This window comes from Pteropus vampyrus, unplaced genomic scaffold (assembly GCF_000151845.1).
Source record: "Pteropus vampyrus isolate Shadow unplaced genomic scaffold, Pvam_2.0 Scaffold208, whole genome shotgun sequence".
NCBI classification, from domain to species: Eukaryota; Metazoa; Chordata; class Mammalia; order Chiroptera; family Pteropodidae; genus Pteropus; species Pteropus vampyrus.
The window spans coordinates 2,007,394-2,022,083 of NW_011888989.1; the positions used below are offsets into that span (position 1 = coordinate 2,007,394).

The following is a 14,690-nucleotide window of genomic DNA, read 5'->3' on the forward strand; positions in this document are numbered from 1 at the left end:
CAGAAAAGTTCCATACAAATTGAGACACAGTTGGTCAACCTTCATGGGTGTTAGGACACATGGGTTCTTTGTCCTACTGTACCACTTAATAGCAGATGATCTCAGGAAAAAATCACTTCCCTCTTAAGTCTTTACAAATGTCAAATTTTTGCTATATTTACTATTTGTTAAACCATGAAACTAACACTCTTGGTCAAAATGAGTATTAAACAAAGACAGTTAACTAAAGAAAAAAAAAAAGAACTCACTTTTTAACTCAACACACAGAGATGTAAAACTCCCCATGAGCTGTTGTTTTAATTACCTAATATTTGATCATGTGTATGTACTTCCTCTAAGTACTACTTTTATAATTCTCAAGTATTTAAAGGTTTAGCCTCTTAAATATTTGACTTAGCAATCATTAGGGAGATTAAAGGGTAAATTTTTACGGGGGGGGGAAGAATTAACCCAATATTACCTTTTAAATGTATCAAAAACACCTGAATCATCAAAATTAATGGCATCGGGGTGTCCAGGAGGTAGACATACATCACCAATATGAATTTCACAACATGGAATGCCATGCTGTACCACAGTCAAGCTTGGATAAAATGATGACCAACCTGAAGTTAAATCAAACAACAGTTGCATAAAGGATGGGGACTGACAGAGAGCACACTAATTATTATATGATAGACATATTATTTGAGTCTTAAAGTCATTATTTAAAATAAAATTTTCTAATACAAGTCATGTAGCTTTGCCATAAAACTGAGTACAAGTATTTTCTTTAAGCAATGTAAAAGCCCTCCAAAAGAGTTGAATTCAGCATTTTATCAAGAGATTCTATCCATTAGCACTTCCACAAATCTACAAGATAGCAAGTGATAAATGATGAGCGAGATCATGAAATACTTTCTGAATTATTATGTTTAACATGGTGGCATTGTAATAAGGCTCTGAAAGGTGAATCAAAAATATGGCATATTTGGTAACTACATAAACTAAAATGCAATTACAAGAATATTCCATTCCCCAAACTATGTATCAGGATAACAGAGAACTTATAGTATACCACATGAATCTAAAAGTTTTTTATACCCACAGGAAGTAGAGCTTGATATGACTACCACTAAGACACAAGTATCATCTGGCATTTACTATAGTAGTTTATTTTGAAATTTTCCCTTCAATTTTTTATTCTTAATCATAAAAGAATTACGTGCCACAAGACATAATTACAGATTTAAGGTTTCTTTAAAAAGTTACTAGACATTAAAATTGAAGCCCTACCTTTATTTTTAACATAGAATGGGTGGTCCAGTTTACACTCTACAGTTAGTAAACCATCTTCTACTGTACCAGGATCGAAAGTCAACTTTAGTACAGACTCGCCAAATGATACACTTTCTTCATGTGATAACAACTTTAGACCATCAGAACCATAGCCCTGAAAATAAGTGCATATAGTGAATGAATTGGCAATGTTCAATTCAACACATAATAAAGTTTCTATTACATGTAACACTTTATGGAAAAGGTAAAAATAAACAAGACAGGATCCCTGTCTTTAAAGAGCTTTCAACCCAGTAGTGAAGAAAGGCACATAAATAAATCGCTACAATATAAGGCAGACTGGAATAAGCATTTTAATTCAAGTGTAAATAATGCTATGGAGTTTAATAAAGGGAGACTTTAATTCCAAAAGAGCGAGCTAAGGAAGGCTTTCAATTCCCATTTGAACTAGGATTTAAAAGAATGAAATTTAGTAAGGTAAAAGAGCAAACACCAGGAATAGTCGTACTAACAAGTGCGGAGTATCTGCTAATAATACAAGATGAGCTCAGAGTTGGGGCAAACAAGACTGAAAAGGAGGAGCCAGTTAGTAAGTAAAGGGTCTTAAAGATAGGCAAAGTACAAACTTTCCTTTGAGACGGTATTGGAAAGTCAATAAAAGTACTTTTAATTAATATGATTATTCATTTTAAGATAATGACAAAGGGTAAAGAATTTATTTATTTAAATTTATTAAGTTTATTTATTTATTTAAAGATATAATGAGAGAAACCCATCAGTCTTGAAATGACAAGTATAGTGGTCGTAGAATTAGACTAAATTTAAATTCAACAAATATTTATTGAGCATTTAGTGTATGCCAGATACTAGGCTCTGAAAACACAAGCATTAACAACACATGATCCCTACCCCTGAATTCACAGAAAAACAAAGGAGACAAACATGCCAACAGCTAGCTATAGTACCTATTATTACACTAGTGCATGAACGAAGTAAAGAATGAGAGAAGGACTAAAAAAATCTTTAAGGAAACTGATAACTAAATATGAAGGGAGGAAAGGGAATACTCAACTTCGTGGTTTTGAATGTGGCAATCAAGAAAGATAACGATACCTTTAAAAGAATAGGAGAATAGCAGGCTGGGAAGGGGGATAAAAGGTGAATCCAATGTCGCTTTATACTAATAAATCAAGTTTGAAGAACTGACTGATACTCATCTACGGATGTCTCATGCAGTTAGAAAAATGCACGTGAAGACTACAGACATATATTTGTAAATAAATGAATTACATAACCTTCTAATTCTTAGAGCTACAAGCCCTTAAAATTAATCCAATCCCACAGATCAGAATGCCAATGCCAAGTGGGGTTAACAATCTGCCCAAAGTCATTCATACAAATAGTTGCCAGAAGAGCTAGAAAGCCCAGGTTTCCTAACTCCAAGTAGAGTGCTTTTCACAGGCCACAAGGCGGTACTGACAAAATCAGCAGAGGGACTGGTTAAGAGAATGAAGAGGAGCAGAACTCTGTCTTACATTCTACATTATGGGCAGACAACCCACCAGTCAAAAACACTGAGCTATTAAAAAGACAATCAAGGCACTGCTGTGCTACACAGATCAAGATAAGACAACGTCAGGAACTCATACACTGTTAGATGCTGCAGAGATGTCTAACAGAACAAGCAGAAGTCTCTCTAGAAATTAGAATAAAGCTATTAACCTTTGAGACAATTTTAGAATGGTACAAGCCAAAGTTGGACTATGGCAAACTTAACCATAAAGGAGAGAAACTAAAGGCAGCTATGTCAGGACTAATGTTCTCAAGAAACTTAGTAGTAGGAGACAGCAACATCAAACAGGAATTTTAAACTATTTTAAACAATACACATGCCCGATTTCTCTGCCTACGGTGACGATGGTGAAATTAAAGAATTCAAAGACAAAGGTGTCAACTGATACTTATCCTCCTATTGCCCACTACTGCTTTTATCAACTTAAAAAATACCAGTGTTTTATGGAGTTATTTAAAAAGTAACTCAATATAATCAACTCTCAATTATACATTGGGAATTTAATTACTTTGTAGATTACCTAAGGCTTTGTTTCACTTGTTTATCCATTTATTTTTAATGCCAGTTTAGTTTTCTCTATCTAAGAAAGCATAACTATAACTGTAAACCTAAAACCTCTCCATTAGGCTAAGCATCAATAAGTAGTCACAAAACCTCTTTCTAAAATGTACAGTGTCATTTGAACATGAAAGTAAATGGAGAGTACTACCGTAGATTAATAATAAACTTTGTTTCATTTTGAAAGATTGTTAGAAGTTTTAGGAATTTCAAATCAACCTTGTGAGTGCCCATTTGGAGATCTTCTTCATTGTCACAGCCTTCAGCTCTAGCAAAATCTTCAACATCCTGCCATTCTGTATTGCTTCCCTTATGAAAGCATAGTCGTGTGCCTAAAGTTTAAGTATAAAACAAACATCAGATATGTGACAAGGTGCTACATAAGTAAGCTGTAAAAAATTTCAAGTATTTTTTTTTTACCTTTTAAAAAACAGTGCCAAGCAGTTGAAGGCCAGGAATTGCACCATCCCAAATCGTCATCATCTGAGAGGGAGGACATGCAGAAAATGCCAGATTCTGATTCACTATTTGCCTATGGAGAAAAACATAAACTTTTTTACTTTTAAACATATCTTATTAATATCTATCTTTATCTCAAACCTTCAGGCTCTTTTAGGATATAATTCAATCATTCTCAACTTAGGAAAATATACACTACCTTTAAAAACTATAGTTTTTGAAAGTTTTGGTTAAAATCATGTTCCCATTTGTAACAAACTTTACTAAGTTAATAGAGCTGTATATAAAATCAAATCCAGATCACTATCAGAACAATGAGACATACTCTTTTCCATCTGTTATGTGCTTCAAAAGACTTTCTTACAGAAGGGAAGTTAATATATTTCAACTATTGTGCAAACTTTGTAAAAGTTTAAGCTCATGAATAAACTCACCCTTTCATGTCTGACTGGTGTTTCTTCCTTCCAGTGGTGAGGGAAGGCTGGCTCACTCTTAGAAGAAGAGGACACTGGTGGAGGGCGTGCATAGGAATGTAAACTTTTGCTAGTAGCTATGATGTGTACAGGAGATGATCTAAAATAAAGCAGCAGTTTTAACCATAAAGTATAGGTCCTTACAGTAGATCTTTCCTTTTGATGAAAAAACTTTATATTCAAAATGCCAATGTTATTATATATAAGACACCTATGGAAATACTAATAAAGACATCAAGATTTCATTGATGATATGCTGGTCCGTCACTCAATCTCTTACCCAAGCCCTTCTCATACATTTTAAAGTTTTTTTCCAGATTCAATAATGTATTTTAAATTCCAAATTACTGTTTCACTTATTTTTATATCGACAAGTACATATAAATGCACATATTTTCATACATGAAGAATGATAACCTCTGTGCAGGGCTCCATATACATTTCTTTCTTGTCCTTTGATGCAGTAAGTCTTAATATGAGTGAATGTATGCCTAATGCAACCAACACTGAACTCGTACCTACCAACCACCTATCACTGGGCAGATACAATGAACTACCTTAAGCTAAAATGCTTAAACTTATCATAGCAGAAAGCAGCCTATTTGCAACTTCTTGTAACTGGACACTACTTCTTGTTTAATACAAACTTGCTGAAAAGCATCTACACAGAAGGGCTATTATTTTGCCCCAGCATCTCTTAAAAAATTTACCCTTTCCCCAGTTTCCCCCTCGAAAGTCTCTTTAACAAGCAGTGCTCTCTTTAGAGTATGTGGGCTCCTGAGAACATACTAAGATCCTTACCCCACAAAGAGATCAGCTATTCACAGTTAAGGGTGACGTAAGAAGCCAGCCCAACAAAGATGACCAGTAATGTGTACTGACATGGGATTTGGAAAGCAGTAGAGAGGAAGACTGCAAGATCTAAGGGGTAGATGGGTCTGAAGACCCCAAATCAGGACAGTTCTCTGAGATGCCAAACAGGGATTTGGTCCTTAACAGTAAAAAGTTTATGCATTTCTGTATTAACCTTTTTTTAAAAAAAGAAGAGGGACATCTTACTTTCCAATTCTTCGCTTAGTAAGAAATTTTATTGGCCTTTCAATTTTATTGTCATCAACATTTTTTATTATAAATTTGCAGAAATTATTTTTAAATGAAGATCCAGGAAACTCTACTTTGCTTTCATGTTTTATCACTTCTTAAATAAAAAACTATACTCTCCAATCAATTTTGGATTTCAAAATACAAATACTGAATGTTTCATCTTTAACCAACTTCTTCCTTTTATTATACATGTAGAACTTTATAACATATTAGAGAATGGCCAAACTGCTAAAAATTCCTTAAGTTCATCTCTGCCTTTATCACCAAAAGAAAATGAGTTTTATCAGTTCTTTCGTTAAACCATTTGAAAGAGAAGTACAATACGATCTTCTAAAATGTACAATGGTCTAAATGGTCTGTAAAAATTAACATATGAAACATGTCTAAAACACTAACACTATTTGTTTCTTCTTCCCTCTATCCATGCAGGGATAATATAAATTTTACCTGTCCTCAACCCCTCGGTACTGTACAGTTACAACTTCAGACATCCAAAGCTTAATAACTAACATAGTTTAACACTCTACAAGAAGTTGAATGAATAGCCACTGACAAGTGTTAGAGGGCAAGCTCAGATAGCAGAGTGTGACTCTTGGTCTTGTTCCCTATGAAGAAGAGAACCACAGAAAATACTGCAGAGAATAAATTTACATCTTTATGGAGATACTCCTTTACTTATGTTTCTATTATACTGATTTTCTTCTGAAAGGTATATTCAACTTTCCATGAATCATATTACTAATCCTCATGAGTTTGCTGTGAAAAATGAAAAGTATTATCTCTAAACTAGAAATGGGGAAAAAGGAAAGTCTCAGTAAAATCAAGGGGTTTAATATAAAAGAATTTTTAGTTTTTTAACTATTAAGATTCTAATGAAAACTGGGACTATAAAAGGAGTAATACTCGGAAAGCCAAGTTTTCTTTCCTGTGGAAATTTTCACAGAATTAAACTAAAATGAATTTGCTCTAATCAAGGCGAATATCCTGCTGAAGAGAAGCAGCATAATTCAATGAGCTGCAAGAAAACCAGGCTTCACACCTAAAAAGTTTATTCTTTATCAAAAAATTATACTAACGTAAGAGCACTATCAAAATTCAGTTATTCCTACATCACCTAGTATGAACTATATGGTCTATTCACCCACATGAGTACAAATCTAGGCATTTCTTCTCTCTACAAACTATCATATTTATCTGTCTTTTTACATAGATACTTTCATGATTTTAGGGATAATTAATGAAATATTATCTACTTAGGTCTCTCTAGGAATACTGCTTGAAAACCTTTATATTTCATAGCACGATAACTCATTTTCTTAAATTCTGGTCTGGGTATATGAAACAGTGGTTTTTGCCAATGGAGTCCACATTTAAAGCTCAAGATTTGAAGATTAGCATATTTCAGTAAAATAACATAAGGCCACATACACTGGAAGAAAATGAACCTAGACAAAAAGCATTCATTAAATGGTTAATAGCATTACTTTCAAAACTGGAAAAAAATATTAATAGCTTTTGTGATGACAGCTTTTCAATAAAAATATAGCCAATGTTCCTACCTGTTATAAAATGAGCACTGCATAAGTGGACTTTGTGGACTGGTGGCAATATTTGCTAATTCCGTCAGCCAATCCACTTCATTTTCACGGTAAGTATTTTCTGATATGTCTGAGGTATTTTGGTTCCAAGATGATCTTGGATATTCTTGATGTGAAACATCTGAACTTAGCTGGTATATGGCAGATTGGGTAGGATCACTTTGAACAGCCTGAAGTTCAGGAAGGTCATCTGCAAATAAGCACACTCAAAATTATAAAAAGGAAATTACTAACATAGAGCAATACTCCTTGGAAAAGGAGTCCTCAAATTTCGCTAAGTTTGTGAGAAGAATAGTATAAATTCAAAGTATTTTCTTAAATGAAACAAGTTTCAATTTTAAAAAATGACATCTATCTAGTTCATTAAGGGTCAACAGAGCCTGGTAGAAAAGTAAATCCAATGACTGTAAACATAATAACTTCACTACCTAAACCACTTAATTACCACAACTGTTCATAGACTGGAAAAGCAAGTCTGACATTTTCCCGTTTTTTTAAATAGTTCACCCAGGAGTAATCCATATACCACTGAGACATTTTTACATGAACATGTTAATGAGGAAAAAGGCATTTTTTGTGCATATATTTATTTATTCTGTTCATATGCTTTATTATTAACCTGCTGCTACTACAATGATGAAAACAACAATTTTTAAAAGCTATAGATCATATTATAAATTTTTAGGTACTATTTATTCAACTTTACACATACCAAATTATTTCTTTTTACTGAGGAATTCTGAATTCAGTAATATTTATTGTAGTTCACAATAGACTTTTCTCTCCAAAAGAGAAGACTAGAAATACTACCCAAGTACCACTCACGTACACACCAAGACTATGAATACTCTAAGGAATTCTAAAAAATTAAATTCTAAAATACTGAGTTAAAAAAAAGAAATATAAAGGAGAAAAACGCATCCTGAAGGCCTTAAAAAAACTCTCTATATGAAATATACACCTACACTACAGATCCACTGGGTCCCTTCAATATGTAAGTGAAGAAACTCTTCTAGTCTTGGGAGTTCCCCTACACTGTCAACTATAAAGGTACAGACACGCAATTCCTATTAGGGAAAATATCCCAGAATAGCTTACTAAAACTGAAATGACTTACTTAGGAGTACTGATTCAGGATATCTATTTATATAACTGAGTAAAGGTATTCCCCTTTTCACAGAGCAGGCAAACATCACAACAATTTGAGATAACTCCACCCTATAATCCTCATATTGGTGTAGCTACTCCTCTTCCCTCATTGCCAACATTTTTCTTTGACCATCACTTCTTTATTTACCAAAGAGTTCATTTATGTCTTTCAAACTCAGGACTACCTGATTAAAATCGTGTCCTTGCTCAACATTAATCTCTACTCAGTGAGTATTAAAGCTCAGCAAACCCTTGGCATTCAAACAGGTTTATGTCCCAAGACTTTCAGGACCTCCAAATTCCCAAAGAACACTCCAGCATATAATCTCCTCTGTTTCATCTTTTGTAAAATGATAACATCTTTTCAAGTTTTTTGTAAACATTTAGGACAACAAAACCAAGCTGAAAAACTGGGCGGCAAGCCAAGGTCACTCAGTAAGCTATTTACTCTTCAATACCTCAAAGCAATACAATTCAAAATCATACCTCGACAAAGCTACACATTTCTATAGGTCACCTATCACTGGAGTAGTTTAACAGTAGTGATAACCACAAATGTCAGATCCTCAAGTTTCAAGGGTCCACTGTAATTTCTCCTGTAGGATAACAAACCAGCCATGAGAGCAGCCAATCATAATTACTGAGCTCACTAAGATGTTTCAAAAGCAACCCCTTTTGAAAAGCCACACAGCAAGGTTTTCCTAAGGTGTTTAATAGCCTGATCTTTTCCCACAATGTAAGGCAATTTAGTTTATTAATTTGTAAATGAGTCTCTATGATACCATAAACAGTCTCAGATTTATGTTGGTTTTGAGTAATATTTTACAAGCAATAACAAAACATTTCAAACTCCTACTAATGTACAAAACTTCACATACTTTTTAGCAGTTCAAAGCAGGCTAAACATGAAAACTAATCTGAATCTCAGTGAGATTCCTAAAAACTTTTAAGTTTGTTTACCAAGCTCCATGTGCTCATCACAGGAGTTATAGCCAGGTGAGGATGGCAAATTTTCATTACACTGCAGCAGCTCCAGTGAGTCATTCATTCCTGAAGCTCTCTTGTCCATTACCAGCAGGAGTTTCTGTACTGCATTAGGCATCTGATTTGTCTTCACTTCCCACACCATGTTATGGTGCTCCGACTTAAAATAAAATAATTTAAGAAAAATGTCAAATCATGTGATCTGGAGAGCATATAAGTATAAAATCAATCAGAAACATCACAATGGTGTTATCTTTAACTTAATCATCCACTGCTATTTGTACCCCATCGAATCTTTTAGATCTGGATGACACTCTGATATCTTGGCCTACAACCTTGTAGTCGGCATTAAATTACACCCAAATCCCAAAAGATTAATATCCTGAATTTATAAAAGTCTTTTCTTCTAAAGAATAGCACAGTTATCCATATACTTTTATGTTTTTAAGCTATTATCTTTTTCAGACCCAAATACTGAGACCAACAAAACCTTTTAACCTGTATCTTCAAATTTAAAAATTAAAAAATTTTCCTAAATTAAAAAAGACTAAAACAATAATCTATTTTTTCATTTTGAAGATTCTATTTTAATTTCTCTACCAAATGTTATTGTTTCCTCATCTTTAACACACTTAAAATTATATTCTCTAAATAATATTTAAGAATAAACTTCTAAAATGGCCATATATTATATTTCTCACAAAGATAAAATGTTATGTTTTCTTAATGAAAACTTGAGGTCTAGCCATAATAAAAAGATACCTGTCCTTCTGAATAGGCTCTTATTTCCCAAAAAATGAATACTAATCATGGGAGATTTAGCTAAATAAATAGTAAATCCATCTTCATTTCATGCCTATAAAAGTATCGTGAGAAAGAAAACAGTATAGGTTAACACATCTAAATAATTTCTCAGGAAGTCCACAAACTAAATGTTATGAGAGTAAAAATTTGTTAATTCCTTTTACAGTCTTGCCTTTGGACATGATCAAATTGGTTATTTAACATGGGTGACAGCAGCATGAAGATTTCCTGATTTCTCAAGGTCTACTTCAAATCTGATTTTTAAAAAAGTTCTAATGAGCTAATTTAAAACACACAGAAAATTCTGAAAACATACAATATTTTCCTCAAAATAAAATGCACTGCTGTTAAAAGTCACCAACAGGCCCAGCTGATCAAAAAATGCAGTGAAAAGATGTTAAATGCTTAATATTTATATCAGAGTTTTCTAAGTCATGATATAATCACCAAAAAACCCACTGGCAAAACGAATTTTTTCTACAAATGCTTTTTTATGATCTTTTAATTTTTTATTTTTAAAATTTAATTATTTTTTATGGTGACAATGGCTAACTAAATCCATTAAATTTCAGCTGTACACTTTAACAGTAAGGCATATATATATATATATATATATATATATATATATATATTTATACTGTGTTCACCTCCCATAGTTAGATTTCTTTCTGTCACCACATATTTGACCCCTTTACCCTGTCTACCTCCTGCCTCCTCCCCCACCGCCTACCCTCTGGTAACCACTAGTCTATAGTCCATGTCCATGAGTCTCTGTTTGCTTGTCCTGTTCATTTGTTGCTTTTCACGATCTTTTTTTAATTATGTTTTTGACTATAAAATACACACTTTGGTTAAAATTTAAAAAACATTTAAAAAACCAATTACTTTTAATCCCACTAACCAGATTTATATAATGTTAATATTTTGATGTATCATCTTACATCTCTTTCATGCAGACTCTCATATTTTTCTTCATACTTCGTATATATAATTGATACCTTTTCCTTTCCTGTGTTATTAATTTTTTTTCAAATATCTTAAGATTCTTGACACATCTGGCCAAACTGCGTATTGCCTTACTTTATTTTCTAACATTCTATTTTGGATGCTGACTGCCTGCATGCCTCAAAAATGACCCATATTCTGGGCACTGCTTTAGAGCCTTATTCAATATTGACTGTAAGATATACTACGCAGTGATGGGTTAGGTGTAAGGAAACATGGTTCTGATTCCAAATGTTCACTTACTAAATATATGACCTAGTGATTCAACTTCTATTTCAGTATCTTCACCTGTAAAACAGAGTTAATGATACCTGCCCAACTTCCTTCTGAGAGTAGTTGTAAGGATGAACTGAAAAAAAATGAGCAAAAGAAATGTAAAATGTAAAAAAAAAAAAAAATTTTTTTTTTTACTTAAGAGTGACATATGGTAATATTTTTCATACTTTGGGTACTTACTGTCCTAAACAGAACAGTTATTGAGAATAGTTCACAACAGGGGGTCAGACAGCTATCTATCTATTCAGCTTCAGCAATTTCCTCTCTGGGAAATATTATAACAATTTATCAACACGTCTCAATAAAAATCACGTGTCAAGCCACTACATTGGGCAAATAATAGTTTACCTAGCTAAAAGATATTTGAGGCATTCAGAAGAAATTAACATTTTTCTACTTTAGTATAATCTTATTATGCAATGATTAATCGGTCTTATATACAATGGTTACAACAAACCTCCTGGGGTCTAGCAAATAATTTCCCACAAAATTGGTGGCTACCAGAAATATGCTTACTAACACAAACTGATTTAAAACTGGCCAAATCATTATTCTAAGCCTCCAACTTCTCACTGCAAAAATCAAGCAAACTTAACTTGACCGGTGATTCTCAACCCTCATGATACACAGAACAAGTATACTTCCAATAAAATGAGATGTCCAGGCCCCACCTCCAGAGAATCTGATTTATTTGATCTGAGATACAGACCTGGGCACTGGTTTTTATTTGTTTGCTTTTAAAAAGAACCCCAGATGCAGTGTGAGAACTAGTTGGCTAAAAATAATTGCCAAATACCCTTTTATTTTTAAAAAATATATATATTCATTTTACATATACTGGGTTCAAAACACTATACTACTATACTAGTTTCAATGTTAGCACTCAGTAATGAATCATGAATCTCAATGACTATAAAGTTCTATAAAGGAGGGCTTGGCTATGAATAGGTAAAAAGGAAACGAGAGACTTCTCCCAACAAGAGAAACTCAAATGACCAAACTTACAATTAGCAAAGTACTGGATGAGATCAGACTAACAGAATCCAGTATTACCAGAAGGTAGGATGGTTGTGTGTGTACTGTTGTCATGGATACTAAAGCAAGGGTAGACTGAGATCAGAATCTTCAACCCTAGTTTAAGAAAATTGTTTTTGTAGACAAGAATAAGGACTCTGACATCAGGCTACCTGCATTTATAAATCAAATTTGCTACTTACTAGCTATGTTCCCTGAACAATTTATTTACATGCTCTGTTTGTAAAATGGAGGTATTAAAAGCATCTACCTCACAGATTGTCATAAAAACTCGCTGAGCTAATAAATGTAAAAAGCTTAGAATAGCGCCCAACACAGAACAAACCCTCAAAGTAGAGTGGCTAGTATTATGAGCTATTGTCAGACAATGGGAGAATTGCTGAAGATTTTGGAGCAGAGGTCTGACATGCTCAGAACTACACTTTAAACATTCTGTTTGCATCTATACAAAGTCATGTTGAAATACTGTATGAATATGCAGGAATACCTATAACAAATATTTAAGGGAGAGTATATTAACCTTCTCAATTTCTATCCATATAAGCCGCCTGCTCCCAGCTTCCTTTGCAAGAGTTCTCATAAAAGAAGTTATTTAGTTAATGCCTAAGACATGAGAGGAACTTGTCATTCTATATGAGTTCTCTGAACAGCTAATATTAACAGTTTAGAGAACAGACTTTGAGTTTTTCTAGAAATCTGACACCTCAAATATATAGAACACAATTTAACCTATCCTGATGACTCAAACTCCTTATGAATATCTACTGTGTGCTAAGCTTTAGATAGAGATGTGATCTGTGTAAGTCAACCCCAACTTTAATCTTAAACTTGAAAATTTTCTTTTTACCTTTATAATGAAATTTACAGGTTGCCCTCCTATACATACATATCTCCTCAGAGCTATCCTTAAGTGTATGAAACAGTGCTGTTCTTGGGGTCCACAAAAGCAGTGTTGCAGTTTGTCTGTCTTCCCCTCTCGGCAGAGCTCTTTTTCTTTTTTTCCCAGCTAGATTTTCTCCTCTCTGTCAACAGGTCCTGCAGTGTCTGCCGCTTACCATTTACAATACACTAACCCCTCCTTGCACTTCTATCATTTCTTCAGGAACTAGTTTAGTTAACTAACACCCCATCTCAATACTCCTTGAATGAGGTTGGAAAAAAATTTTAATTTCACAACAGAGCTACCTACAAATAACGAAAGGGACTAAATAAATATTTGTTGAGTTTTATGTGTTTGCATCTCTCATTGTTCATGGCTTTCAAAAGTTATCTTGAGAAAATGCAGATTTTACTAATGTAAACCTCTTCTACAGCAAATGGAAAGAAGCCTAGACTTAAGCAATAGACTTGAGTTTCATTCTTGTACACCATGTAACCTAAGCAAGTCACTTAACCTCAGCCTAACAGTACCTCTACTTATCTCACAGGGCTAGTGTGAGAATGAAATATATGAAAGCAAAATTCATATACTAGTTTTTGACTTTCTGTCAAACTGTTTGGGGGAACCAAGGCCTCTGATATAGTAAAGAAATACCAGAAGTGTCCATACTCAAAAATACTCCTCCACATAATTATAGCAATTAGACATTCATTTTAATAAACAAGCTCCTCTTTCAAATATTTCCTGGTAGAGCTAACCCTATTGTTCATTCATGCTTTGGTATTACAGGATTCACGTCATTTCTTCACTAGATTAGTGATTCTCAAAGAAGAGTAAAATTCTCCAGCAGTTGCATTGTGAAATGTCATGTTCAGTATTAAAAATTTTTATTGGGTGGAGCTGGGAAGACCCTAATGTTTTTGGTTTGCAAACTTTCAGAAGTACATGTCTACAAAATCTTAGATAAGAGGAGAGGAAGAGAAGACTAGAAACAGCCAAATCAATGAATGAAAAGGAGTAGGTTTTCCTAATGCCTGCCTACTATGTGCAGAGTATTTCCACGAAAACAGCTGTGAACAAAGTACTATTATGGATGAGGAAAACAGGACTCTGATTACTGAATGGGACCATTTTCTTTTTGAAAAGAAATGAGAAAAAAAGATAAAAGGTATAATCAACATAAATTAATTTAGACTTCTACTTTCAAGTGCCAATTCTTCCCTGATCCTTACCTTTCCATCCTTACTATGGATTTCCCAGAAAGGATCTCCTATATGCCCTTCCCTAATCCTGAAGGACTTCTATACCAAACTCAAATTGGTGGCAGGGGTGAGGAGAAGGTAATTTGCAATGAATTTATATCTCTAACATGAGGAACTGAGGTATTTAAAATGGATTACATAATTTCAGGCTGAAATGAGCTTCCATTATAAACTATATTCAATGTAACTTTCTACACCAAGACCAGCTGGGGGCCTTAATGATGTTCTTCTAGAATATTTTCAATTAATCTT

The 14,690-nt window shown here is 33.6% G+C and overlaps 1 protein-coding gene across 2 annotated transcripts in view; it reads right to left on the reverse strand.

Annotated features, from left to right (window-relative positions):
* The window catches only part of HBP1 (HMG-box transcription factor 1), a 28,158-nt gene that overhangs the window by 10,386 nt on the left and 3,082 nt on the right, over positions 1-14,690 (reverse strand). The window contains exons 1-8 of one of the 2 annotated variants that reach the window (XM_011372505.2): positions 9,939-10,022; positions 9,153-9,336; positions 7,005-7,233; positions 4,303-4,441; positions 3,830-3,941; positions 3,629-3,741; positions 1,276-1,432; positions 461-605 (exon numbers count right to left, since the gene is read on the reverse strand). In XM_011372505.2, coding sequence (XP_011370807.1) covers positions 461-605; positions 1,276-1,432; positions 3,629-3,741; positions 3,830-3,941; positions 4,303-4,441; positions 7,005-7,233; positions 9,153-9,321 — 1,064 coding nt within the window. In that variant the 5' untranslated portion in view covers positions 9,322-9,336; positions 9,939-10,022. Of the gene's footprint in view, positions 1-460; positions 606-1,275; positions 1,433-3,628; positions 3,742-3,829; positions 3,942-4,302; positions 4,442-7,004; positions 7,234-9,152; positions 9,337-9,938; positions 10,023-14,690 lie in introns of those variants that run through there. The other variant, XM_011372504.2, reaches the window with a different exon arrangement.